We start from the raw sequence: 27,844 nt of genomic DNA on the forward strand, positions 1-27,844 counted from the left end.
GCTATGCCTGTCACCATGTAGACACCAAAATGATCCCACCGGGGCTATGCCTGTCACCACGTAGACACCAAAATGATCCCCACCATGTCTATCAGTAGGGCTATGCTGTCACCACGTAGACACCAAAATGATCCCACCATGTCTGATCAGTGGGGCTATGCCTGTCACCATGTAGACACCAAAATGATCCCCACCAGGGGCTATGCCTGTCACCATGTAGACACCAAAATGATCCCCACCATGTCTGATCAGTAGGGGCTATGCCTGTCACCACGTAGACACCAAAATGATCCCCACCATGTCTGATCAGTAGGGGCTATGCCTGTCACCACGTAGACACCAAAATGATCCCCACCATGTCTAATCAGTAGGGGCCATGCCTGTCACCACGTAGACACCAAAATGATTCCTACCATGTCTGATCAGTAGAGGCTATGCCTGTCACCACGTAGACACCAAAATGATCCCCACCAGGGGCTATTCCTGTCACCACGTAGACACCAAAATGATCCCCACCATGTCTGATCAGTAGAGGCTATGCCTGTCACCACGTAGACACCAAAATGATCCCCACCATGTCTGGTCAGTAGAGGCTATGCCTGTCACCACGTAGACACCAAAATGATCCCCACCATGTCTGATCAGTAGGGACTATGCCTGTCACCATGTAGACACCAAAATGATCCCTACCATGTCTGATCAGTACAAAAGGTTATGTAAATACTGATATTATCAATAATGTATTCGATAGCACAGCTTCCAGAGCTTTCCTTAGTTAAATGAATTCTTTAACTCAAAATTTCCCATTGGAGAGCACATTACAAGAGATCTTATCTTAAGATGATTTCCTACAGAGAATTTTATAGCTAACATTAAAGAATGTTCATGAAACTGGGCCTGCTACACAAATTAGGGTTAACAGTTAGGTTTAACTGAACTTGGAATTTCAAGAACTCCAACTTGTCAATGAAAAAATTAACAAAAGGCATTAAGAAAGAAAAATTTAATACTTAAACTAGTAAATTTAAACATGAAAATATGAGACACTTAAATAAACATTGATGTGTACCCATCGATACACTGGCAAAGACGCTGCAGTTAGACAATAAAACACGAACAGAGATATGTGAGAAAAAACATCCCCTGAAGAAACATTGAACTCTTCTAATTCAAAAGCTAGAATAGTCTATTATGAAATTACAGGGGAATGAGTTAATCATAAACAATATTGATTTCAGATTTTAACTGAAACCCACAGGTTTCCTTGGCTGAATGGAAGAGGAATAACTCTTGAAACACAAACAGGCAAATTACTGCATTGTAAAACATGATTCAAAGATAAAATGTGTATACAGGGAAAAAAAGGAAATTGGCATACAACTTTTTAAAATTACAAATTGAAAATAATCACACTGCTTGCATTGCAATAAGTGTTTATATTGGCCAGTAAAGGCAAACAACTTTTTAAAAAAATAAAAGGAAAGAAAAATAGGACATGTTACTCAAAATTAAAATTTAAAACAACAAAGTTGATCTTAAGGTGTATATGTGCACCAAGCATTAGAATTAAGAAGAATATGATATTTGGTATTACAGAGTTACCTCCCTTGTGGTTAGGTATCCATACGGGAATTTGGAGATCCCAAAACGACGTGGGTAAAATATGTTTAAATGAAGATTAGTCCCACCTCTTGGTGATTATTACATCATGAAACTCATGTCAAATGATGACGTTATAATCACTGGATGGTGGGACTTATCTACGTTAAATTGTACTTTACCCACATTGTTTTAGGATCTTGAAACTGCCTATTGTGATGTTGTTTTGTAAGTGAAACTTGTGTCATTTTCTCTTAAAATTATGTTACTCTCACAAACATATGACATCACATTCAATGCCTATCCACAATGGCAAACCACTCTGTAACATGCAAATACAGAATAGAATCATACTCCCTCCAAAACCAATAAACATTGATACATGGATTCCAGATCAGGACATTAAAAATATACACCAAGATCTAGATCTGTTTCTTTCATTGTTCAACATTTAACATAACAACATAAAATTCAAATATGAAACATTGGTTCTGACAGTCATAAAATGCTCAAGATTTCTCCTGGAATCACCGGTACTACAGCAGTAATACCAAAGCAGTCTTTAGGTATAAAGTACCAAATACTGAAACACTGAGACAAATTCACAGGATTGTAACAGGCAACAAACAGTTCCTTATAGGACAAAAAAATGATCACAGAAAGTTGAAGTCTTATGAATGTAGCAGTTTCAATGATTGATGATTTAGGTGTATCTTCCCAAAGTCATGTTACTCATAAAGTCTGGCATCTAAAAAGAAAACAAAACAGTTTCAGATAGTTGATTGGATAAGAAGACAATGTAAATTCTATGCAAATTGTTTTTTTGGCTCAGTTATAACCAAAATCAAGGATGCCAAGCCCCAATTCACCAATCTTCAGAGGATAGCAAAGCAATATTGCAAGTTATGATACTATATTTGTCCTCATATAAGACCCGCTTACCCAGAGAAAAGAAATTAAGGTCAAAAGTGGATTGGGTCTAATTTGGAGAAAACCTCTGATTACATCAATCTATAGGCTGTCATATTGGATTTTTTATAGTGAACAGTCTATAGGCAAGGAAAGTTAAAGTTGGTAAAAATGGTGTGAATGTATCCGGTATAATTTCATATATGGAATAGAAAAATAAAATCTCCCGTCAAAACCTCTCTGCATGCGAAGAAATTAATTTATAGTTTAAGAATCCTAAAACATCCTCCTGACTGACTATGTCCATGGTTACATTTCCACGCAGCCTCGCTTTCAAAGAGTTATTTCAATGGTCAGAACTGGGTAACAATTAGCAGAACTTGACCGTTGTTCTAATATTTGAGAACATTTGGAAGGCCAATGAACTCATTTAGACTGGTTTTCTTTGCCTGACTATTCACTTTAACATCTGCCATTGTAGTAAAAGTTGTCAGTCAGACAAGTAATAGAAAGATGTTCAATAGCATTGATAATGATAACAGAAGCATGAGTAGAATTCAATCAATTTTTATCTTAAATTAGACAAATAACAACCTCACCCAAAACTCTTCCCCACCCAACAAATCTGACAATGTGGAGGGAGGTAACTTATTCCAATATAAATGACACACATCTTCCTTGCATAGAGATCCATAAGGAGCTCTTCAGTTAAGGAGGAGCAGTCGTGTTGTAAAATTTTGTAACAAAGGGGCATAACTCTGAAAAAGTTGGAGGTATATTATTCCAAAGTATAACGCTTATTGCTGCCAATTAAGTTTCATTGAAATCCCTCAAGTCATTTAGGAGAAGCCAACCTACTGGAAAGATGGGCAACCTGAATCCAATAATTATATGCCCCCTCAAAAACTTCATACCTTAATTGTATGGTATACTATTCAATATTACAGGTAAGCAGACTTGTAGTTGGTTTTAAAACAGTAAACAGTTAAGTAAACAAGTCTTACCTCGGCGGAGTTATTTAATGCTTGGTTGATCATCTTCTCAATGTTTCTCATCATGGCCACCTTCTGTTGTGGTTTTAGTGGGTATTCTATCTTCTCTGCTTGTCCTGCCTGGTTAAAATAAAGCCATGTGGATCATGCAATCGAAGAATTGAGTCTTTCCAAGTTAATTCATTTATCCTCTTCGGACAGGGAAATCTGACATTATATCCAGTGCTAGATTTTTGTATCTTTGTCGGATCTGTCTGGTACCTTTACATGATTTTTGACAGAATTTTACCCCATTCATGTAACAGTCCGCGCATATGTCAAATTCTCTAATCAGTGACATCACACGCTTTAGATAATCAATATTATTAGAAATATGTGCATTTGCCAACCATTGTTTGGTTGTTGTTTTTAATCATTAAATCAGTATGTACCGATTGATCATTGTTTTTCTTTGAACTGTAGTATTATGATTGAATTCGAAGCGCAGATGAAATGATTAATCGGCTTTGAACCAGGAGGCCTCGGCTGGGATTATGTTACAAAATCTTAGCCCTCGACTGAGATAAACGGATCAGTTACAGGTAATTGATTTTATTAATCAGTTAACATTTAACTGAAAAAAGGCTTTGTTGGTATGTTACTGCAGCCAGTTCAGTTAAAATATATGAGTAATGTAATATCCTCTGAGAAAATTTGAATGATCATAGTCCAGTTGGTTTTTCGAGGAAATCTGCAAACCAATTTTGGATAACCAGACAAGCAGACAGATAGGCAGACAGATATAATGATTACTACAAGCTTGCTGCATTTGTTATATTTCAAAAAAGGAGCTATTAATTAAATTAAGCATATGCAACCTTAGGAAGCAATGACTGTACAAAACCAGGAGAGTAATAATTTCACCTACCAGTATATTACAGAAACATTTCAGACCTACCTTGTACCAAAATGTGACAGAAATGGTATAGCCTTGTGATGGAATGGACTGAACATGATGCCACCTGGTGGAAGTAATGTACAGAGAATGACAAATAGGTAATACAGTGTCAAGCTTTCCATATGTAACTTTATGTGTAGGTTCAAAATATAAAGTTGCTATGGACATCGTTTATCATTTGCTAAGCATCAACACCAAATATTATAAGCTTAATCATCAGGTTTTTGTCTCCAGAACCTAACTCGATTTGCCCTCTTCTACATCTAGAACATTAACTTCCGTTCACTCGATTTGTAACTTTTCTGCTGCGCGAAGCTCTTTTATTTATAAACTGAAAGATCTTCTGAGGAGACTTCTCTCCTTAGAAGAGTGTAAATTGAGTTGGTCTCTGGAATTTGAGAACTTGTAACAAGAGGCCCAGAGGGCCTGTATCGCTCACCTGGTTATTGTAATGCCAAGTAATGTTCTGATTACAGGATCATTGTATCTTTTCTGAAGGACTTAGAAAATTTACCTCTATTTTCCCTATTAGGACCCATTCATTCTGCTCAAGGGGTTCAGAGCCAAAATTTATACAAATATGTTTCCCTTCCCCAAAGGATGTTTCCAGCCAAATTTGGTTACATTCAATGCAGAACTCAATGACTAGTAGCAATTTAAATGATTTACCTCTTTTTTCCCGATTGGGCCCAGCCCCTCATGCCCCTAGGAGGTAAGAGCCAAAATTTATACAAACTCTATTACCCTTCCACAAAGGATATTTCTGGCCAAATGTCGTTACATTCCATGCAGAACTCTATGACTAGTAGCAGTTTAAAGGATTTACCTCTAATTCCTCTTTTGTGTTCGCCCCATCCCCCCTGCCCCAGGGGGGTCAGAACCAAAATTTATACAAACTCTGTTCTTCTTCCCCCAGGGTGTTTCTAGCCAAATTTGGTTTCATTCCATGTAGAACTCTATAATTAGTAGCAATTTAAAGGAAATGTTGACGGAAGGACGAGGTAGGGACGACGGACCCTGCGCTATGACATAAGCTCTCCGGCCCTTCGGGCCAGGTGAGCTAAAAAGAGAAAAGTTCAGTAAACAATAAATATGAAACTAATGCACCAAACGGTATTAGAGTACACTTTGGATGAGCTAACGGTACTAACCAGTACATGGGGATGTACAGCACATCGCCAGGACCAACAATGGTTTCCATCCCACATGCCTCCTTAAATTTTGGGAACCGTGTGAAGTCTGGATTGTCAAAGTCCACCTGAAAAAGATTAAATTGAAGCCAATTTATGACTACATGATTACATATTTGTAACTGGTCACACTACAGCTTTACTGGCAGGCAGTTTATGATATAAAAGAGCTGAAATGAGATTACAGCAAAAATATCAATTTTGATTGTACCATGTCAGAATCTCATTTAACACTAGTTATACAACAAATACCTATAAAAAGTTGAAACCCATAAAATTTGAACTGATACAAGCAGCATTAACAAAATAGTGCTTCATTTAAATTGAAACACAATCTCTACACAGATGTCTATGTTGTTAAAGAGTAAATTATCTATTTTCTATGGTTATAAGAAAGTGCAGATATAGTTTGAGGTATTTTCAATGTTCCTCATGTACAAACTTATCTATAAAGACCACCCAAGGGACAAAGAAAGAAATGTCTTTATAGTCAAATGTCTTTATATCCTAGTGTTTTTTACAGGGCCAAGACCCAGTGAAAGTGGTCATATTAAACAGGTGGTTTTTATATACAGGAGTGGTCCCGCTAAGGCAAGTTTAACTAAAAGTTCAAACTTAAACATATACTCAATGTAATTATGATTCATGCTGAAGATTGTATCTTACCTGACTTTGTCGGTCACAGGGGTGATAGATAGGGTATGGATACATGCTGGAGAACTGGGACGGTGGGAAGAGAATAAACCTTTTGTAGCCTCGAACTTGTGCAAAGAAATTTTCCTGTTCATCATAATGTGCTGGTGTAACATTTCCTGTTAGAAACAAAGATAGAATTACAAATAATACAGATTTAGTACTCACTGGCTGTAATTTAGACTTTAGAGGCAATAAGCTTATCAGGCAAATGGCATTGTCATCTTTTACCGGATTCCCGAGGTTCAACCTTTTTTATAGTAAACTTCCTGTCATCTTTTACCAGATTCCCCAAGTTCAACCTTTTTTAAAGTAAAATTCCTGTCATCATTTACCAGCTTCCCCAAGGTCAACCATTTTTATAGTAAACTTCCAATTTACATTGAAAATAGTTAAATATAAATCATATATCAATAGTGTTTTTAAATCTAAAAATAACAAAGTTGTAATAAAGTTTCATGCAAAAACATTTTGCAAAGGTCTTATAACAATAAGCTCTCAGTGATGATAAAGGGAGATAACTATTTTACGCTTGCCTCATTATGCACCTCATATTGACACTTCTCTGATGAGACTTCAGTATTGTTTAAGTCTCGTTTCAACTTATTTTGATTTTCAAAACATTATATCTCTATTTCTCAGCACAAAAGATCCTCAAGACAAAAACATATTGTGTACTTGTCAATACTAAGGCTACATAACAATATACAAACATGTCATACTTGGTGTTAGGAAGTGGTTGAAAAATCACAATTGATATCATGGTTTAGGACAACCTACTAATTATCGATCTTATAACTGGATAAAACAGGAACTTCTAATGTATTTATGTATTTAATTAACATTTTTATTTCCATGAAAAATGTTAGAAAGATGAACCAACAGTATGACTTGAATTTTTTTTCTTAACATGTCTAAGGCATATTCATTTTGAAATTTGGTTTTGCACCAAAATCATTACATAATAAAGGTTCAGAACGGTATATGATAAACAAAAGTTTTCTCCCATTGTAATAATTGATTACCTTTCATAATTGATAAGTCTTTAGGAAAACCATAATCAATCAATTCATTGATTAAAATTAAGAATCGGTCCAACACTATCTATACTTATACCTTCCATTCCTATCAACAAAAGATTTGAGGTCATTTCTCCGAAGTGATTATCCTTCTGTTGCCTTGTCACCCAATGCCAGTTGAAGCCGAGGAAATCATTAATGACCTTCTTCCCCACTGTATCATGTAAGATCTGTTGTAGATAAAGTCTGTCAAAACAACAAAAAGGATATAATGAAATGTTTTGCTACTCATCTTAGTTAATAGATAAATACCCGATAGATTAACCACAATCCTATTGTATATATTTGATACAAATAAAGTATGTTTAAATCAAAACCACCATATTGTCTACAATAATGAATACTGTTATTTTGACCATGTTGGGGATGATATAAAGTTTTGATGTCATAACTTGATCTCAGCCGGGGCCAATATGTCTTATCAGTCCAGGCCAATATCACATCATCTGGGTTCTTCACTCTAGATTTTAGTGTTTCCACTTTGATTTTGTTTCTGGGCAGACCTTCTTAGATGTGGATAGTGAATAAAATTTTCAATTTCAAGGTTTCTCGTATCAATTTACCCAGGAATCAAATATGGTAAGGAGTAAACAACATCAAGCCCATTCACTAATTTACCCTGAAGACACATTTAGATTCTTCCAAATCAAAGACTAGAACACTCCATTGTCAAATTTCAGGGGTGAACAAGGAGCCGCAAAGCTTGGCATTATCCCCCGCGCCCAGTTGTATTTTTTAATAAATTTCCATGGTAACAGAAAAAGTATTGAAAATGGAAGGTTCCCATTAGAAAAAGGCACAACTAGAGCACTAGCCTAACATGTACAGAAAGTTTCGTGTAGCCAAATTGAACGGTTTTTGAGTTATAGCTCGGAATAGAAAGGAAACTTTAATAATATGGTATTTTTGAATAAGTTTCCATGGTAACAGAAAAAGTATCGAAAATGAAAGGTTCCCATTAGCAAAAGGCACAACTAGAGCACTAGCCTAACATGTACAGAATGTTTCGTGTAGCCAAGTTGAACGGTTTTCGAGTTATAGCCCGGAATAGAAAGGAAACTTTAATAATATGGTATTTTTTAATAAGTTTCCATGGTAACAGAAAAAGTATTGAAAATGGAAGGTTCCCATTAGAAAAAGGCACAACTAGAGCACTAGCCTAACATGTACAGAAAGTTTCGTGTAGCCAAGTTGAACGGTTTTCGAGTTATAGCCCGGAATAGAAAGGAAACTTTAATAATATGGTATTTTTTTAATAAGTTTCCATGGTAACAGAAAAAGTATCGAAAATGAAAGTTTCCCATTAGCAAAAGGCACAACTAGAGCACTAGCCTAACATGTACAGAAAGTTTCGTGTAGCCAAGTTGAACGGTTTTCGAGTTATAGCCCGGAATAGAAAGGAAACTTTAATAATATGGTATTTTTGAATAAGTTTCCATGGTAACAGAAAAAGTATCGAAAATGAAAGGTTTCCATTAGCAAAAGGCACAACTAGAGCACTAGCCTAACATGTACAGAATGTTTCGTGTAGCCAAGTTGAACGGTTTTCGAGTTATAGCCCGGAATAGAAAGGAAACTTTAATAATATGGTATTTTTTAATAAGTTTCCATGGTAACAGAAAAAGTATTGAAAATGGAAGGTTCCCATTAGAAAAAGGCACAACTAGAGCACTAGCCTAACATGTACAGAAAGTTTCGTGTAGCCAAGTTGAACGGTTTTTGAGTTATAGCCCGGAATAGAAAGGAAACTTTAATAATATGGTATTTTTGAATAAGTTTCCATGGTAACAGAAAAAGTATCGAAAATGAAAGGTTCCCATTAGCAAAAGGCACAACTAGAGCACTAGCCTAACATGTACAGAAAGTTTCGTGTAGCCAAGTTGAACGGTTTAGGAGTTATAGCCCGGAAACGATACTCGGACGGACGGACGGACGGACGCACGGACGCACGGACAGAGCCCAAATCAATATCCCCCGCAAACGCGTTTCGCGGGGATAATAACTTTAAAGTCATAAATGTCATAGATGGCAAGTTCAGATGTGAAATATGTTTGCATGTCCTTACTCAAGCAATACAAACAATATTTGAGTGATAAAAATTCTGTTGCTGTTCACAATGAAAATCATATGATAAATGGCACCCTCTGCTAGATTTTTACAACACTTTTGGACATTGAAGTTCTTTGAAATGTAGGTTGTTGTAGATATGGGATAATTATCTAAGTTTGTGTTCATTTCATGTGAGATCTTCTGAAACTCATCTCAAAGTTTTGATGTTTGCACGCCAAGGCTCGCACAAATGAAAACTTTTGAGACTTGTTTCATAAAATCTCCTATAAAATAATGAACACTCATATACATGATCCAATACATTCTGTATGGTTAGATATCATCAGATGAATCTGGGACTAGAGTATGAGATTGTATGCCCAGTAAACTCTACAACTACAGCTAACTGTACATAATTGTCACCTACCTATCTTCCCCTGGTTTGGCCTTTTTTAATTTTTCCACAAATTCTGAAAATTTCATGTCTTCTTTTTCAGTTGGCTTTTGGAAGTCTTTCACATTAACAGATTTTTTATTGTCAAAATATTGAAAATTTTTGTTTTTGGAAATATGCACAACAAAGTCTCCATCACCAATATGTTCAGACAAGTACTCCAAATCCCAGTGTAAAGCCGACGTCACCAAATTAGTATCTGTTAATAACACAGGCAGCTGAAAGGCAAAGTGGTATCAATGATTTAATTCACTTCACAGGATGCTGAAAGATGACACCACACAGGTGTTTGGCTCTATAAACATTTTTCTCTCTATATACAGTACATGTAATACTGTGTCAAGGTCTATAACTCGGCCGGCTATAAAACACTACCCAATTTCAGAAAAAGTATGATTATTAAAGATGCTCCACCGCCGACAAAGCATAAATGTTATCCATCACTTGAACAATAATTGCTGTTTAATCGTGTATACATATATATGTCTGATTAACACAAAAAATTATATAAAACAATTTATTTTGCCTTTGGTCCATGCGCAATCAGTACTTCATTCCATCTAGGATATAGTGCCACAGAATTTTTTCGGGATGCAATTAATTATTTTTTGTAATTTTAACTTGAAGTAAAATGAGAAGCTCAAACTTTTCAATGGTGGTAATGGTGTAAAGTAAGTAACTTTTGTAACTGATTAAAAGTACTTAATCATCTGCTCCCGTTTTTGATAGTGAAAAAATACCATTTGTCAGCCGTGGAGCATCTTTAACAAACTGTATAAGATGTGACAATGGGTATACTCTCAATCGACAGCGAGATAATTTATCTTGAATTTGTTATATGATACAATTTATATCATGACATAAAAATGTCACTAGGTATCCAGAAACATCGGAAAACAGCCAGATTTCTATTGGTCTGACACTGTGGTGTCCTCCGATAAACACGCCAGGGCTCTTATGATAAAGTAACACTCAAGGATGCTGAAAGGAGACAATGTATCAATGTCTTCATGTTTTTGCTTTGTATTCAATTCATGGACAAAGCATCCAAATATAAAAGTTGCCCACAGAACAGTAGAGTGTTTCACCGATACGTAGAAGCAAAATTGAAGTTTTATTGTATTATACATTGTCCTGTATTTCGCGCACAGTACAGATGGTACTTATGCATGTCATATCATGATTGAAAAGTGTGATTTTTGTCATATATTCAAACAGATCAATATATATCTAAACGAGAAACCGAGCTAAAACTGGATTCACTTAACCACTCAGGCAGAACTTGAGAAGAATGCTTTCAAGATGGCGGCGGTGGTGGCCATCTTGGTTTTCTGATCGGCCCCTAAAATAACAACATTTGCCTGGGCCATGTCAGGATCACTTCAAGTAATTATAAATAAGTTTTAAGTTTATATGCACTGGTATAACTTGAAGATATAATTGGTAAATACACATCAACTTTGTAGTTTCTGTAGCGGGATATTGGACTGGGTCAATCATAAGTGACCAGGTAGCTCAGCCGTAGAGCATTCTGCTACTGTTCGCAGGTCCCGGGTTTGAATCCCGGCCGGTATGTCTTGTTGCTACATAATGTTATATTCTCCTCTCCTGTTACATTTCTGTTTCGTGTTAACTTGAGGTATAGGTTTGAATACTGCTTTTGTCGCTGTATGAAATGTACATTTATGTATGTAATGCTTTGTACAAAAATATGTCCGCTATTCATATTCAAACAGTTTACATTAGTATTATGTTATAGGCAGATTTATAATTCATCTTTATGGCATATTTGGGCGCTGTAGATCAGATGAGTTGTAACTTTATACCTCTTATTTATGTGTAAAGTTTTATCTTTCATCATTTCCACTAATATCCGGTTACATAATAATACATGTATGTAACACCAACTGTACAAAGCCATGTTTGTTGTCACGTACACCACCAATTTTCTGAGCGGATATCGAAAGTACAGTTTTCGGAAAATGACAGTCCCCCTCACATCACTTACTGCTTTGGATATTCGTCTCTCTGCTTCGGGATCGGTAATACTTAATCTTGGAATTTGTTCTGTTGGAAATGAATACTGTTTTAGATCGAATGATCTGTGTGCTGAATTTGTTTCCGTCATGTTTACTTTTTACATACCACTCACTGTCAATAACACGCTTGTCGTAGTCTCAGCTGTACAACAAGCTTTTTAAAGACCCAGACGACATTAATTACATTATTTTAAGGATGCTACTGAGCAGTATAGTAGACTTACAATGTAAATATGTTATGGATACATTATCCTTTAGTTGAAGCAATTTATCTCACCTGTCACAATTCATGACTTTTTATTTTGCAAAAACATGAAAATGCTACAGTAGGAAGATAAAAAAAAAACTTTATTTTTATTGAAAAAAGAGGACCAGAGGGCCTGTATTACTCACCAGGTTTGTTGGTTTATTATCTTTAAGTCCCACTACCTTTCCAGAGCAAAATTTAAAGTTTTCTTGAAAACATCACTAACATAAGAAAATACATATCGATGGCCTAAAATGAGGTAACAACGCATAGTATTAACGGTAAGATAATAAATTTTGAGACTCTACAAAATTATTAATCTCGTTTTACATTCCCATTTAAAAAGTTAAAAGCCATTTCTGAAAGGTAGTAGCCCTTTAACAGCTAGGGTCAATTAGGACGGCCTCCTTTGTATGTGGTGTCGTGAGTGTGTGATGTACCAGGTGCATTTTTTGGGAGACTGCAGTATATTTGTATTGTGTTGTCTTTCAAAGTATGCCCTTTTTATAGTGCTACGTGTGTATGTATATCAATGAAGCATGTCGACGAAGACAATAAGCAGTATATTCCACCTGGTCACATTATACTGACAATGGGTGAATCAGTTGTCTTACTCTATTAATGCTATGGGTTAGCCGGACTAGAAACTACAGATGTGTAACTTAAGACTATTGTATCAAGGCCAGGGCACAGGGGCCTATCCTTTCTGTGTTACCATTCACTTTGTCCAATCTGTGCCTGTCCTCTCTGTGTCATCATTGACCCTGTCTACTCTGTGTCACCATTGGCCCTATCTCCTCTGTGTCACCATTGACCTTGTCCTCTCTGTGTCACCATTGACCCTGTCCTCTCTGTGTCACCATTGACTCTGTCCTCTCTGTGTCACCATTGACTTTGTCCTCTCTTGTGTCACCATTGACCCTGTCCTCTCTGTGTCACCATTGCCTGTCTCTCTTGTCACCATTGGCCCTGTCCTCTCTGTGTCACCATTGACTCTGTCTCTCATTGACCTGTGTCACCACCATTGACTCTGTCTCTCTGTGTCACCATTGACCTGTCCTCTCTGTGTCACCACTTTGACCTCCTGTCCCTCTGTGTCACCATTGACCTGCCCTCTGTGTCCATTGCCTGTCTCCTGTGTCACCATTGACTCTGTCCTCTCTGTGGCACCATTGACTCTGTCCTCTCTGTGTCACCATTGACCTGTCCTCTCTGTGTCACCATTGACCTGTCCTCTCTGTGTCACCATTGACTCCTGTCCTCTCTGTGTCACCATTGACTCTGTCCTCTCTGTGTCACCATTGACCTGTCCCTCTGTGTCATTGACTCTCCTTTGTCACATTGACTCGTCCTCTCTGTGTCACCATTGACCTGTCCTCTCTGTGTCACCATTGACCCTGTCCTCTCTGTGTCACCATTGACTCTGTCCTCTCTGTGTCACCATTGCCCTGTCCTCTCTGTGTCACCATTGACCCTGTCTCTCTCTGTGTCACCATTGACCCTGTCCTCTCTGTGTCACCATTGACCCTGTCCTCTCTGTGTCACCATTGACCTGTCCTCTCTGTGTCACCATTGACTCTGTCCTCTCTGTGTCACCATTGACTCTGTCCTCTCTGTGTCACCATTGACCCTGTCCTCTCTGTGTCACCATTGACCCTGTCCTCTCTGTGTCACCATTGACCCTGTCCTCTCTGTGTCACCATTGACTCTGTCCTCTCTGTGTCACCATTGACCCTGTCCTCTCTGTGTCACCATTGACTCTGTCCTCTCTGTGTCACCATTGACTCTGTCCTCTCTGTGTCACCATTGACCCTGTCCTCTCTGTGTCACCATTGACCCTGTCTCCTCTGTGTCACCATTGACCCTGTCCTCTCTGTGTCACCATTGACTCTGTCCTCTCTGTGTCACCATTGACTCTGTCCTCTCTGTGTCATCATTGACTCTGTCCTCTCTGTGTCACCATTGACCCTGTCCTCTCTGTGTCACCCTGATGACCCTGTCTCTCTCTGTGTCACCATTGACTCTGTCCTCTCTGTGTCACCATTGACCCTGTCTCCGTCATTGACTCTGTGTCATCATTGACCTGTCCTCTCTTGTGTCACCATTGACCTGTCCTCTCTGTGTCACCATTGACCCTGTCTCTCTGTGTCACCATTGACCCTGTCCTCTGTGTCACCATTGACTCTGTCCTCTCTGTGTCACCATTGGCCTGTCCCTCTGTGTCACCATTGACCCTGTCCTCCTCTGTGTCACATTGACTCTGTCCTCTCTGTGTCACCATTGACCCTGTCCTCTCTGTGTCATCATTGACCTGTCCCTCTGTGTCACCATTGACCCTGTCCCTCTGTGTCACCATTGACTCTGTCCTCTCTGTGTCACCATTGACACCTTGTCCCTGTGTCCTCTCTGTGTATCCATTGACCTCTGTCCCTCTGTGTCATCATTGACCCTGTCCCCTCTGTGTCACCATTGACCCTGTCCCCTCTGTGTCATCATTGACTCTGTCCCTTGTGTCACAATTGACCTTGTCCCTCTGGGTCACCATTGACTGTCCCTCTGTGTCACCTCTCTGTGCACCTGTGTCACCATTGACTCTGTCCCCTTATGTGTCATCATTGACCTGTCCCTCTGTGTCACCCTGTCCCATTGAGCTGACCCTTGTCCCTCTGTGTCATCATTGACCCTGTCCCATTGTCATTAACCATTTTTCCTCTCTGTGTCACCATTTACCCTGTCTCCTCTGTGTCACCATTGACTCTGTCCTGTCTGTGTCACCATTCCTGTCTCCTCTGTCACCATTGACTCTGTCCCCTCTGTGTCACCATTGCTGTCCCTCTGTGTCACATTGACTTGTCCCTCTGTGTCATCATTGACCCTGTCCCTCTGTGTCACCATTGACCCTGTCCTCTCTGTGTCACCATTGACCCTGTCCTCTCTGTGTCACCATTGACCCTGTCTCCTCTGTGTCACCATTGACCCTGTCCTCTCTGTGTCACCATTGACCCTGTCTCCTCTGTGTCACCATTGACTCTGTCCTCTCTGTGTCACCATTGACCCTGTCCTCTCTGTGTCACCATTGACTTTGTCCTCTCTGTGTCACCATTGACCCTGTCTCCTCTGTGTCACCATTGACCCTGTCCTCTCTGTGTCACCATTGACCCTGTCCTCTCTGTGTCACCATTGACCCTGTCCTCTCTGTGTCACCATTGACCTCTGTCTCCTCTGTGTCACCATTGACCCTGTCTCTCTGTGCACTTGACCTGTCCCTTTGTACCCATTACTGTCTCTCTCTGTGTCACCATTACCTGTTCCCTCTGTGTCACCATTGACTCTGTCCTCCTTGTGTCATCATTTGACTCTGTCCCTCTGTGTCACCATTGGACCCTGTCCTCTCTGTGTCATCATTGACCCTTGTCCTCTCTGTGACCATTGACCCTGTCCCATCCCATTACCTGTCCTCTGTGTCACCATTGACTTCTCTGTCTCCTCCCCCTGTGTCATCATTGACTCTGTCCTCTCTGTGTCACCATTGACCTGTCCCTCTGTGTCACCATTGACTCTGTCCCTCTGTGTCACCATTGGCCCTGTCTCCTCTGTGTCATGTCATTGACTTGTCCTCTGTGTCACAATTGACTCTGTCCCTCTGTGTCACATCATTGACTCTGTCCCTCTGTGTCACCATTGACCCTGTCCCTCTGGGTCACAATTGACCTTGTCCCTCTGTGTCACCATTGACTCTGTCACTCTGTGTCACCATTGACTCTGTCCTTATGTGTCATCATTGACCCTGTCCCTTCTGTGTCACCATTCACCCTGTCCCATCTGAGTCATCATAGACCCTTGTCCTTCTGTGTCATCTTTGACCCTGTCCCATTGACCCATTAACCATGTTCTCTCTGTGTCACCATTTACCCTGTCTCCTCTGTGTCACCATTGACTCTGTCCTGTCTGTGTCACCATTGTCCCTGTCTCCTCTGTGTCACCATTGACTCTGTCCCCTCTGTGTCACCATTGGCCTTGTCTCCTCTGTGTCATGATTGACTTTGTCCTCTCTGTGTCATCATTGACTCTGTCCTCTCTGTGTCACCATTGACCCTGTCTCCCCTGTGTCATCATTGACTCTGTCCTCTCTGTGTCACCATTGACTCTGTCCCTTCTGTGTCACCATTGGCCCTGTCTTCTCTGTGTCATGATTGACTTGTCCTCTCTGTGTCACCATTCTGTCCCTCTGTGTCACCAATTGACCTTGTCCCCTCTGTGTCACCATTGACTCTGTGCACTCTGTGTCACCTGACTCTGTCCTTCTGTGTCATCATTGACCCTGTCCCTTCTGTGTCACCATTCACCCTGTCCCATCTGAGTCATCATAGACCCTTGTCCTTCTGTGTCATCTTTGACCCTGTCCATGTGACCATTAACCATGTTCTCTCTGTGTCACCATTTACCCTGTCTCCTCTGTGTCACCATTGACTCTGTCCCTCTGTGTCACCATTGTCCCTGTCTCCTCTGTGTCACCATTGACTCTGTCCCTCTGTGTCACCATTGGCCTTGTCCTCCTCTGTGTCATAATTGACTTTGTCCTCTCTGTGTCATCATTGACTCTGTCCTCTCTGTGTCACCATTGACCCTGTCTCCCTGTGTCATCATTGACTCTGTCCTCTCTGTGTCACCATTGACTCTGTCCCTCTGTGTCACCATTGGCCCTCGTCTCCTCTGTGTCATGATTGACTTTGTCCTCTCTGTGCATCAATTACTGTGTCCTCTCTGTGTCACCATTGACTCTGTCCTCTCTGTGTCACCATTGACCCTGTCCTCTCTGTGTCACCATTGGCCCTGTCTCCTCTGTGTCACCATTGACCCCTGTCCCTCTGTGTCACCATTGACCCTGTCTCCTCTGTGTCACCATTGACCCTGTCTCCTCTGTGTCACCATTGACTCTGTCCTCTATGTGTCACCATTGACCCTGTCCTCTCTGTGTCATCATTGACTCTGTCCTCTCTGTGTCACCATTGACCCTGTCCTCTCTGTGTCATCATTGAACCTCTGTCTCCTCTGTGTCACCATTGACCCTGTCCCTCTGTGTCACCATTGACCTGTCCCTCTGTGTCACCATTGACCTTGTCCCCTTTGTGTCATCATTACCTGTCCTTCTGTGTCACCATTGCCCTGTCCCTCTGTGTCACCATTGGCCCTGTCTCCTCTGTGTCATTGATTTATCTGTCCTCTCTGTGTCACCATTGACCCTGTCTCCTCATTGTCACCATTGACCTGCCCTCGTGTCACCATTGACCTTGTCCATCTGTGTCATCATTGACCTGTCCCTCTGTGTCACCATTGACCATGTTCTCTCTGTGTCATCATTGCCCTGCCCTCTGTGTCACATTGACTCTGTCCTCTCTGTGTCACCTTGACCCTGTCCCTCTGTGTCACATTCACCTGTCCCCTCTGTGTCACCATTGACCCTGTCCCCTCTGTGTCATCATTGACCTTTCTCTTGTGTCACATTGACCCTGTCCCTCTGTGTCACATTGACCTGTCCCCTCTGTGTCACCATTGACCTTGTCCCTCTGTGTCACCATTGACCTGTCCCTCTGTGTCACCATTGACTCTGTCTCCTCTGTGTCACCATTGACTCTGTCCCTCTGTGTCATCATTGACCCTGTCCCTCTGTGTCACCATTCACCCTGTCCCCTCTGAGTCATCATTGACCCTTGTCCTCTCTGTGTCATCTTTACCCTGTCCCATTGACCCATTGTCATGTTCTCTCTGTGTCACCATTTACCCTGTCTCCTCTGTGTCACCATTGACCTGTCTCTCTGTGTCACCATTGACCCTGTCCCCTCTGTGTCACCATTGACCCTGTCCCCTCTGTGTCACCATTGACCCTGTCTCCTCTGTGTCACCATTGACCCTGTCCCCTCTGTGTCACCATTGACCCTGTCCTCTCTGTGTCACCATTGACCTGTCCCCTGTGTCATTGACCTGTCCTCTGTGTCACCATTGACCGGTCACTCTGTCCTCTCTGTGTCACCATGACCTGTCCTCTGTGTCACACCTGTCTCCTCTGTGTCAGATTGACTTTGTCCTCTCTGTGCATCATTACTGTGTCCTCTCTGTGTCACCATTGACTCTGTCCCCTCTGTGTCACCCTGTCCCTCTGTGTCACCATTGAACCTGTCCCCTCTGTGTCACTATTGAACCTGTCTCCTTTGTGTCACTATTGAACCTGTCTCCTTTGTGTCACCATTGACCCTGTCTCCTCTGTGTCACCATTGACCCTGTCTCCTCTGTGTCACCATTGAACCTGTCCCCTCTGTGTCACCATTGACCCTGTCCCCTCTGTGTCACCATTGACCCTGTCCCCTCTGTGTCACCATTGACCCTGTCCCCTCTGTGTCACCATTGAACCTGTCCCCTCTGTGTCACCATTGAACCTGTCCCCTCTGTGTCACCATCCTGTCCCCTCTGTGTCACCATTGAACCTGTCCCCTCTGTGTCACTATTGAACCTGTCTCCTTTGTGTCACTATTGAACCTGTCCTCTCTATGTCACCATTGACCATGTCCCCTCTATGTCACTATTGACCCTGTCCCCTCTGTGTCCCCTCTGTGTCACTATTGAACATGTCTCCTTTGTGTCACTATTGAACATGTCTCCTCTGTGTCAGCCCGCTGTCCTCTCTAGTGTCATCATTTGCCATCAATTTTCTTTTTGGCCATTTGTTTTATCTTACTTGTGTCACTTTTTGGCCTGTCCTGTTGTGTCATCATTCCCATTATGCCACGGATTGCCTTCTCACTTTTGTGTTAGAGTTTCTACTGTCCCTTCTGTTTATTATTAATACTAGCCATATGACATGCTAATTTAGATTTATTTCCAAGAATCTGAATGATTTTTAAACGTTTTGGTATATTGCCTGTAATAAAATTTATTATTTTAATCTGTGTTCAATTTATATTGTGTTCAATTGAACACCCCATAAACGATAAGTGCATGTAAATGTTTTCGATGGATATATCCTTTTCCACGTAAAGATAGAGAACCAATACCAGCAATTTTAATGGTGGCATACTACCATAAATTATTTAATTATCTCCCTTGATGAAGCGTAATGATATTTTCTCGGTCTTGGTTACCATAAACATATCTGCTAATTAAAATGTAATCATTAATTCTTATATGAAACAAATAAATTACATTGAAATAGAAATTCACGATTGTAACTGTGGAGAAAAAGGCAATTGGGTAATAAAAAAACACAGATCTATTGATGAAAGTAGAGAACTATATCATAAGCAGGTGCTTGCGCGGAAGGATATTGTGTACATGCTGTTAGTGCTACGGTTCATCAACAACGATGTATGAAACGTGATCGAATTATGTTGCATTTTCCTGGACTGTTTATCTGATGTTGTGTTATGTTATGATTTCCGATAATTGAGTTACATACAAAATGACAGCGTCAGACGCCGTGGTCAAAGGTGTCGCGAGGAAACTGTAAGTGGTCACTGTCGTTAACAGTCGGGTTTACTGGCTATGTCACTATGTGATGTGATTGTCATTTTGATGTAGAGATCGATGCAGTATTTATTTATCATTTGATCTTCGCCTGTTTATTCACATATGTTCTAGTACATGTACTTTAGATATATAATCTATTTAAGCTTACATGTGTTATATATTTCTAAGTACATAATACACAATGTAATTACTGGAGTTTGACGTTCTGTCAATAATATATAGTATAAACATACAAAAAAATACCGCTATATACTATATAAAAACAGTAAATATGGGTATTTTTTTTTATATATTTATACTATATATTATTGACAGAACGTCAAACTCCTGTGATGTAATTAATATAAATTTTAGACCTGCTTGACAGCTTTCGTAATATTAAACTGTTAAAAATTGTAGCTCTCTTACAAATAGGTATCGATAATTGGTTCTATCAGAATTATTTAGATTTATATTTATACAATAGCCTATCTTTTTCACATCAGATGAACAGAATTTGACAAATTAATGTATTTCCAAATGATATTCAACTTGAAAAAAAACCCCACAATTTTTGTTAATATAGAGGAACTTAATAATATATTAGAGACTACAGCTATGGTTAATGGTTTTTTCCTTTTTAATTTTCAGAAAATATTACTTTGATATAAAAAGATTAGAGGATGGATTTGACTTATCTGGAGTAAACAGTCCCCAGCTTGACCACCCGCCTCTCAAAGCGGTAAGTACCATAATAAACATATAGGTACAGATTATTTGTACATGCATGTTTTACTATGGTTATAATTGGCAAGACAGTACTTTTTGCATTCAACAATTTGTAATGCATTAATGTATAATGCAGTCACACGTATTTCAAAAACAGCTACATTTGTATTGTTAAACTTTTGAGGTGTTGTAATTTTCGCGATCTATACACTTTTAGACTTTTAACAACAAAGTTCATATGTGTACAAAATATAAGGCGATGGGGGAATTTTTGCGATCAAATGACCTCCAGGTGATTAGCTTAAAATTTCCCTTCATGTAAATATACACGTTTACAGTACTCTATGTAATTCTGAACGACAGACAGTAGACATTAAACTAGTACTCCACGCAACTTGTCAACTGTGGTTTTAAACAGATGTCAGATCATCATGTGATGGACAATGATTTTATTTAATGAAATACCTTTGCTGATATGGAACGATATGACATATGAAATAGGTTTTTGAGATAAAGCTTATTAAATGCACCTCTGTCTCGGATTAAAGTTTAGAAGGTACATTTATATGTGGAGTTAGTTTAGGTACAGACTAATGGTTTAAAACTGTGGTCAAAAGAAACACAAAAACAGTTCAAACAATAACCTTTAAATAATATGATTTTCTTCTGAACAAAGTTGCAAGCTAACAGAAGAAAAAATAGATAGGGGGCTTGTTGCTGAATTTGACCCTAGTTCAAAAAAGCTGTCACTTCATAAAAAGGGAAGGAGTGTGTGTATGGGGGGGGGGGATTATTGCTGAGTGGAGGGTTATTGCTGAGTGGAGGGTTATTGCTGAGTGGAGGGTTATTGCTGAGTGGAGGGTTATTGCTGAGTGGAGGGTTATTGCTGAGTGGAGGGATTTGCCAGTGATTTACAATAATGAATTTTAGATTCTGAGACTTACACATGGTCGACACTATAACATTATTGGTAGATGTCTGACCTATTTGCACCCAGAATTATGTTTGTATTATACAGTTGATATAGAAACTGTTTCCTGGTTTACAGATTATTGTTGTTAACTAACCTTACTGATGACATCTGTGAATCAGGCCTCAATCAATACATCTGAGGTACAATGTTATACTAGATACTTATCATACCATTACTGAATTAGATGATTACATCCTGGCTTCTATGGGACAGATCATGCTCATGTTTCAAAGTGATTCAATCATTTTCTTCTATAAAACACACTTTGTTTAATTACTTACTTGATCAAAGAGGTCTCAGTATAATTCATCTACTGATGGTAATATTTTAACCCTTAATTGATAATAAAAACAAAGACTAATTAATGAGTTATCAAAGTTAAGCCCCAGGAGTACAACAATCTGCTACTGATGGATTTTACAAAATTGTAATTACGAAAAGAGTTCTCAATGACTATGTGTATAAAGTTGTGAATTCATGTTGTGTTGATTAGAACATCCATGTTTTATGGTTTAAGTATTGCGTGCAGTAGACTTAATTCAATATCAGTAGATTCAGTATGCCCTCTGATACATATGGTTAGTCTGAGTTTAAAATCATTTTTATAGTGGGCCTCGAGGATGTGGCTGGCGTAAATTGGATTACAACAAAGATTGAATGTTGATTGATCATACCTAGAAAGTGTATTATACATCTTAGAACAGGTCCTTGGCTGTGTAGACTGATATGGTAGCTTTTATGGTTGATTTTAGACTGGTGTTTGGACCATTTTTATGGGTATTCAGCTGGTAGTTTTGTTACTGTGTACAGGATTTAAATGCTATTACTGCTTGCTTTGTCAAATAAAGGTCTATGTCTGGGTGGATTAATGTTTTACACTGTACAATAAAAGGTTACATCATCAAGGAAGACAACCCAAGTATTTAATGATGTCTGGAATTTAGATATAAAAAAAACAATGGCAGGTATGATGTTACCTATCCCAGTACCAGTCATTAGGGGACACTGAACAAGGCAGTTAATCACCCAGTCAATTGATTGTAAATAAATGGTGGGAGATCCAATACCAATTTGTAACATTTGTACACATAACATTAGGTAGCCAGGGATCTGGGAAGCATAGGATTATTATACACCTACAAATACTCCGGTCTATGGGGAGGTTACCCAGCAGATCAGAGTCTCTGGGGAGGTTACGCCTCAAATCAGCCTCAACAAAGCATGTTAGCTCCATGGAAACTTCCATGTGTGATGGAGAAAACTATTCCAAACAAATAAAGGAGTATGAATAATTCATGCTACCTGTGGGCTCCAAGTCGGCTGATCAAAATACCAAACATCATTGTGTACACCAGCCTTATACTGATAGAGATGCAATCTATTGGGGTAAGGTTAATTATGTCAAATGGAACGAATGAGTTAAATTGATTTTATTTCTTAAATATAAGTTAGATTATTTGCAAATAGCTTTTTAATTCTCTATTGAGAACATCTTCAAAAGACACCTTCAAATAAAATACTGATAAAAGATCTATTATATATACCGGTATGTACATATAAAATTAATGATATATTAAATGCTGAAACTGCGGAGATTCTCTGTCCAGAATAGATATAAAATTCTTTTATAGGTATATACATGTAGGTATATCTGCAAATACCAATAAGACACAGTCCGTAGTCAATATACTTAATATGTGTTAACCTAACAATGATGTAGTATTGATGTGAAACATTTGTAACATCATTGTGTTATTTTGTTTGTTTGTTTGTTTACCTGTGTTTATAAGTGATTTAATGGTTAGGCCAGCCTAGCGTGTCGTTTGGGTGGATCCACCCGAGCTAATTTTAGCCTGATGGGAAATCAATAGAGGAAACATTAGCAGGCAGGTGACAATCAATACTTATACCTCTGATATGTGATTGTACGAGCCGTTGGACCTCACCTCATACACACACAGATCAAATAGATATTACTATAGTCAGAATTGTTTAGCTTGGCCCACAGGCTCCAGGGTGAGTTTCACTACTTGTTATGAACAACTTAGTGAATATCAACCATTTCAATAATCAGCTTTCTTTGGTGAAGGGAACAGTCTCGATCTGATCCCACAGGAATAGGGTTTTTTTTTCACTAAGATGATCAATATGGAAAGATGTAATCAAGCTACCAATGGATACTCTCAACTAATCAGAACATTAACTAAGATTGAACATTAACTGATACAAAACATCATGTGTTGGAAGGGAGTCAATTTGATAGAAACTGTAGGTCTAGCCCTCCAGGAGCCTGAGAGACAGGGAATTGGGAAAGAGATAACAAGTTCTTTGAATTCCTTCTTTTGTAAGAATAGAATGATATGTGGTCCGTATCTTTTTGTAAAGCATTGATGATTTAGCCCAATAGAAGAAGCATAACAAAAACTACCATTTACAGGGTGTTGTCCTTGAACATCCTTCTTTCTTACTAAGGTATGACCTGATTTTCACAAGTCTAAGTAAGGCATACCATATGTATAGATGACCTTAACTATTGGAGTTAAATGTGGATAATGTCACCTCTAATTTCTCTTAATAGAGAGCTTGATTGGAACAGCATTTTATCAATAAAAACTTGTTAATTGTCTATTAATGTAGAAATATCCCACAGAATGAATATTTATATTGAAGGTATACACAGAATTTTATAGATATAAGATGTCTAGAAGCTCTTCATTTCTGGGTTGCGATTTCAAATCCCATGTGGGGTGGTTGCAAGGTACTGTCCGCTGGTCAGTGTTTTTTCTCCTGTAACTCTGATTTTCCTCCACCACCAAACCTGGCTTGTCCTTTCAATACTAAAACAAACCAGAAAATAAACAAATGACCCCAGTATGCTTTATTTCAGTGAAGAAAGGTGAATGACTATGGTAGAACATGTACATCTCATGATGAATTTGTCTGTACATGCATTCCTACAGAGATTTGTTTATCTATTGATTTATTTACAATGTATATAGGGGTATTTCTCATCCATATTTGATTGCTATTTGTTGTCTAATTAGGAGTTAGTGTGACGGTGATGATGTCTACTTTGATCAAGGTATATACCATATGATACCATCATTAGTATGGCTAGGTCACTGATTCAACTTATATATATAGTCTCTGTTTGAAGCAGTTCCATCAGATCTTGATGGACAGCAATTTTCGTGAAATTGTTGTGTTTCAATTGAGGATGTTGGATCTGAAATATTGAAAGGAATGTATAATTTGTTTTTCAAGCGACCAACCCTTCAGTATGATGGACTCCATGACCGAGCCCTCAAACATTACTTCAGTCTGCCGGAAGTACGCTGTAGACTCACCAACATGGGGCCGGTAAGTACTACAAAAGACTCTGTGGCATGCTGTCAAATAGGTTTCTTTTGTTTTTGTTCTTACAGTTAATTGCATATTCAAAAGTAGAAAAAAGAATTTGGTGAGAATTTTTTTAAAAATTTGTTTGAATGCTGAGAGATATGCTACGTTAGATCAAAATAGCATGAAAATTCTGAACATATCTACCTCCATTTTCTGGAGGTTTACTTTAATTCTTATATTGATAAGTAAGAGTTTCGCTGATTCATAGCAAGCAGTTTCATGCAGTCTTATTGCTTTCGCAGAATTTTTTGTATTTCTTTTGATTTCCACTTACATATTTTTGCATGCTTGTCTCTGCAGAATAAAAGCAAGACAGGGGTAATATTTTTTTTTTTCAGTGTGATAAATTTATTTACTTATAGCAGTGCTTTAGTTACCTAGCTATGATAACAGTATAACCATTGTGCTGAGTGAATACTTACGATTTATATAATTGTTGACATTAGTGCACAGTTTACCTTAGCCAATTAATTATTGCATGTAATTTCAGCAGTCACCATTAGTGTGGCTTGATTGATGAAGATTTATTTGCTTCATATTTGATTTGCTGGTGTCAAACTTTCATCCATTATAGTTCTAATCACAGAAGTCACATTCCTTTACTAAGAGACTATAGACTAGTTGTTTGTCATGAGTTTGATGAAAAAATAGACCTTACATGTAAACTAGCAACATCTCACAATCAATCTCCAACAGCCTTCCATTATGCTAATTAATGCTGCTTCTACAAAATGTGTGCTCTGCTGAAAATTATAATACACCTCCAAAGACTTACAGATTTTGGTTGCATACATTTTACTTGGTCAACAGAACAAAAGTTGTGATAGGAAGTAATCGAGATACCATTTATAAGATTGATTGGACTAGTGACTTGTTGGAAATACTTAGAGCAAACAAAATTCCTGGATGAAGGGAAAGTCATGCTAGATTAAACAGTTGTGTACATAACCTGACATTTGGAAATAAAATGTATATAAAGTGTATCAATCACTAAACATGGCAGAGAAGACATGATATTAACTCTGAATACAGTAGTTATATGTGGTATTTTTAGGTTTCGTATTGATTTTGAATATACAAAAGTGTGCATATATTCAAAATTTAAGTACTGTGTTTATGTTAGAATACTTTGAAACCCTGTATTTATGTTTGGTACATTCAAATTTTAGATAAAAACAAGTTGGTGCAATCGCTATATCCAATGACATACAAAAACTTCATTTTGTCACAGTGTAATTATATCTCAGTATAATATGTCTGGTTTGAGATATGCTAAAATGAGATACCTATAGATATACTGGGATATGCAATATTTTTGCAATTAAAAAAAAGCAGATTAATTTTAAACACTTTTGATTGTGGAAATATCATCCCCACAAAAATAGATATATAGTGCTATATGATATACATATACAGTATAAAAATCACTGTAAAGTAACATTTTGTTGAGGCCCCATACTGAATTGGAAGATAACTTCAGTTGTTACTCATTGAGAAGAAAAAAAAAACAATCTCTTAAGACAATTTTTAGTATAAAAAGGTCCTGTTTGATAAAGTCTTGAGACTTTCACTGAGACTTTCCTTAAAACAAATCAATTAAAAAAGAAATATAATAATTAGTTTCTTTTGATATTACTAGTCTAAGACAAATTTCTGAGACATTTGTTAATTGGATCATTGTATTAAACAGGGAGATGGAGAACAAAGAGAAGAGAAGGTTAGAAAGAAACTTAAACGGAGGATGAACAAGTATAACTACAAGGTAAGCTGCTAAGCTATATGATCTGGCCTCACTCAGGTGTCATGATTCTTTGCTGTGATAATAACGAAATTTACTAACCAATTTTTGTACAATAAATCAGTGCAGCATCATTGAACACTACATCTATCTTTTCCTCTTCTTTTCAATTTCATCACTACTATTCAAGAATAACTGATCTTGCTTTAACCAATACCACATAACAATATCAAGCGACACTATTGTACCTCCCTTTCCTCTATATTTCAATTGCAATACTACTATTCAGGAATGACTGATCTTGCTTGGACCAAATTTCTTTGAGTACTATCAGATTTCTAGGATGCCATACAACATAACTTGTCAAACCGGTCCTTGTCTGATGTGAATCACTGGCTTCCTTTCCTTATTCATCGTTATAAAAACCTGTACAATCTGGAAACCTGTCAAATTTGCTAGTCCCATACAGTGGCATTCGGTTCAGACAAGTTACAATGTATGTGTTCCATAGGGCATTGCTCTAGGCTTGGACCTTACCAAAGGTTGGAAATCAATATGAAACTAAAAAGTTTGTTCGACCCTGTTTTGACATTTAGGTAATGAAAACAGGCCCTTTGTGCCTCTTATATACCAACCCTAATGCACTTGAATGTATGTATACCTGTACGTAACCCTGGTACCCATCCTCCTATATATGTATGCCCTTTTCCTATTGTCTAAGAACCAATTAGATGGTGATGCTGCGCGTTTGATGGGTATACTGGCCACCAGTCCGTACCTAAAGGTAACACATACACAGGTGACAGCTCTGTGGGCATGCTCTGTGGCACCTAGAGTCATTCTTGATCACCACCAGTCATTTTCAAATATATATAAAGATGTCAAGAACTGTAATAAAAATATTGATAAATGATAATTGATGTATTGTTTACATGCTACAGTAAAAAAAAGAGCTATCTGAATTCAACTTAAAATCTTTAATTTTCACACTTTTGATTCCAAAAACTATTTTGTATTGATAAATTATCAGTGATATATGCCAATTTAACGATATAATGATTATGAATTTGCGGTAAATCTTATAACGTATTAGTATGTATGAAGTGCCTATTGATGACCTTGGTGCTGAACATGATGACCTCTTTTTGTTTTAAGTTTCTTGTCCACTACACTGGACAAATTTGTCCAAATTTTGACATTGAGCACAGAAAACAAAGATATTTTTTTCCTGCAGTTGTTGAATGTTGCAAGTATAGAGTAGACAGTGTGTGGTATATGGCTTCTGTGTTTAAAGTTCAATTGAATTACACATAG

The 27,844-nt window shown here is 38.4% G+C and overlaps 2 protein-coding genes across 9 annotated transcripts in view; one reads left to right on the top strand and one right to left on the bottom strand.

Annotated features, from left to right (window-relative positions):
- Positions 1-988: 988 nt before the first annotated feature.
- LOC138323116 (hypoxia-inducible factor 1-alpha inhibitor-like) lies at positions 989-12,069 on the bottom strand. Its single transcript, XM_069267485.1, has 8 exons — positions 11,911-12,069; positions 9,876-10,120; positions 7,437-7,585; positions 6,294-6,439; positions 5,589-5,695; positions 4,438-4,501; positions 3,513-3,620; positions 989-2,347 (listed from the first exon to the last, which is right to left on the bottom strand). Exons 1-8 carry the CDS (start codon positions 12,028-12,030, stop codon positions 2,303-2,305), a joined length of 984 nt encoding a protein of 327 aa, XP_069123586.1. The 5' UTR covers positions 12,031-12,069; the 3' UTR covers positions 989-2,302.
- Positions 11,805-27,844, top strand: part of LOC138323115 (uncharacterized) — a 36,517-nt gene continuing 20,477 nt past the window's right edge. For 6 of the 8 annotated variants that reach the window (XM_069267482.1, XM_069267476.1, XM_069267481.1 and 3 more), the window contains exons 1-5: positions 19,510-19,685; positions 20,340-20,430; positions 24,655-24,750; positions 25,093-25,110; positions 26,483-26,554. In XM_069267482.1, coding sequence (XP_069123583.1) covers positions 19,642-19,685; positions 20,340-20,430; positions 24,655-24,750; positions 25,093-25,110; positions 26,483-26,554 — 321 coding nt within the window. In that variant the 5' untranslated portion in view covers positions 19,510-19,641. Of the gene's footprint in view, positions 11,945-19,509; positions 19,686-20,339; positions 20,431-24,654; positions 24,751-25,092; positions 25,111-26,482; positions 26,555-27,844 lie in introns of those variants that run through there. The other 2 variants (XM_069267484.1, XM_069267479.1) reach the window with 2 other exon arrangements.

This window comes from Argopecten irradians, chromosome 5 (genome assembly GCF_041381155.1).
Source record: "Argopecten irradians isolate NY chromosome 5, Ai_NY, whole genome shotgun sequence".
Classification (NCBI taxonomy): Eukaryota; Metazoa; Mollusca; class Bivalvia; order Pectinida; family Pectinidae; genus Argopecten; species Argopecten irradians.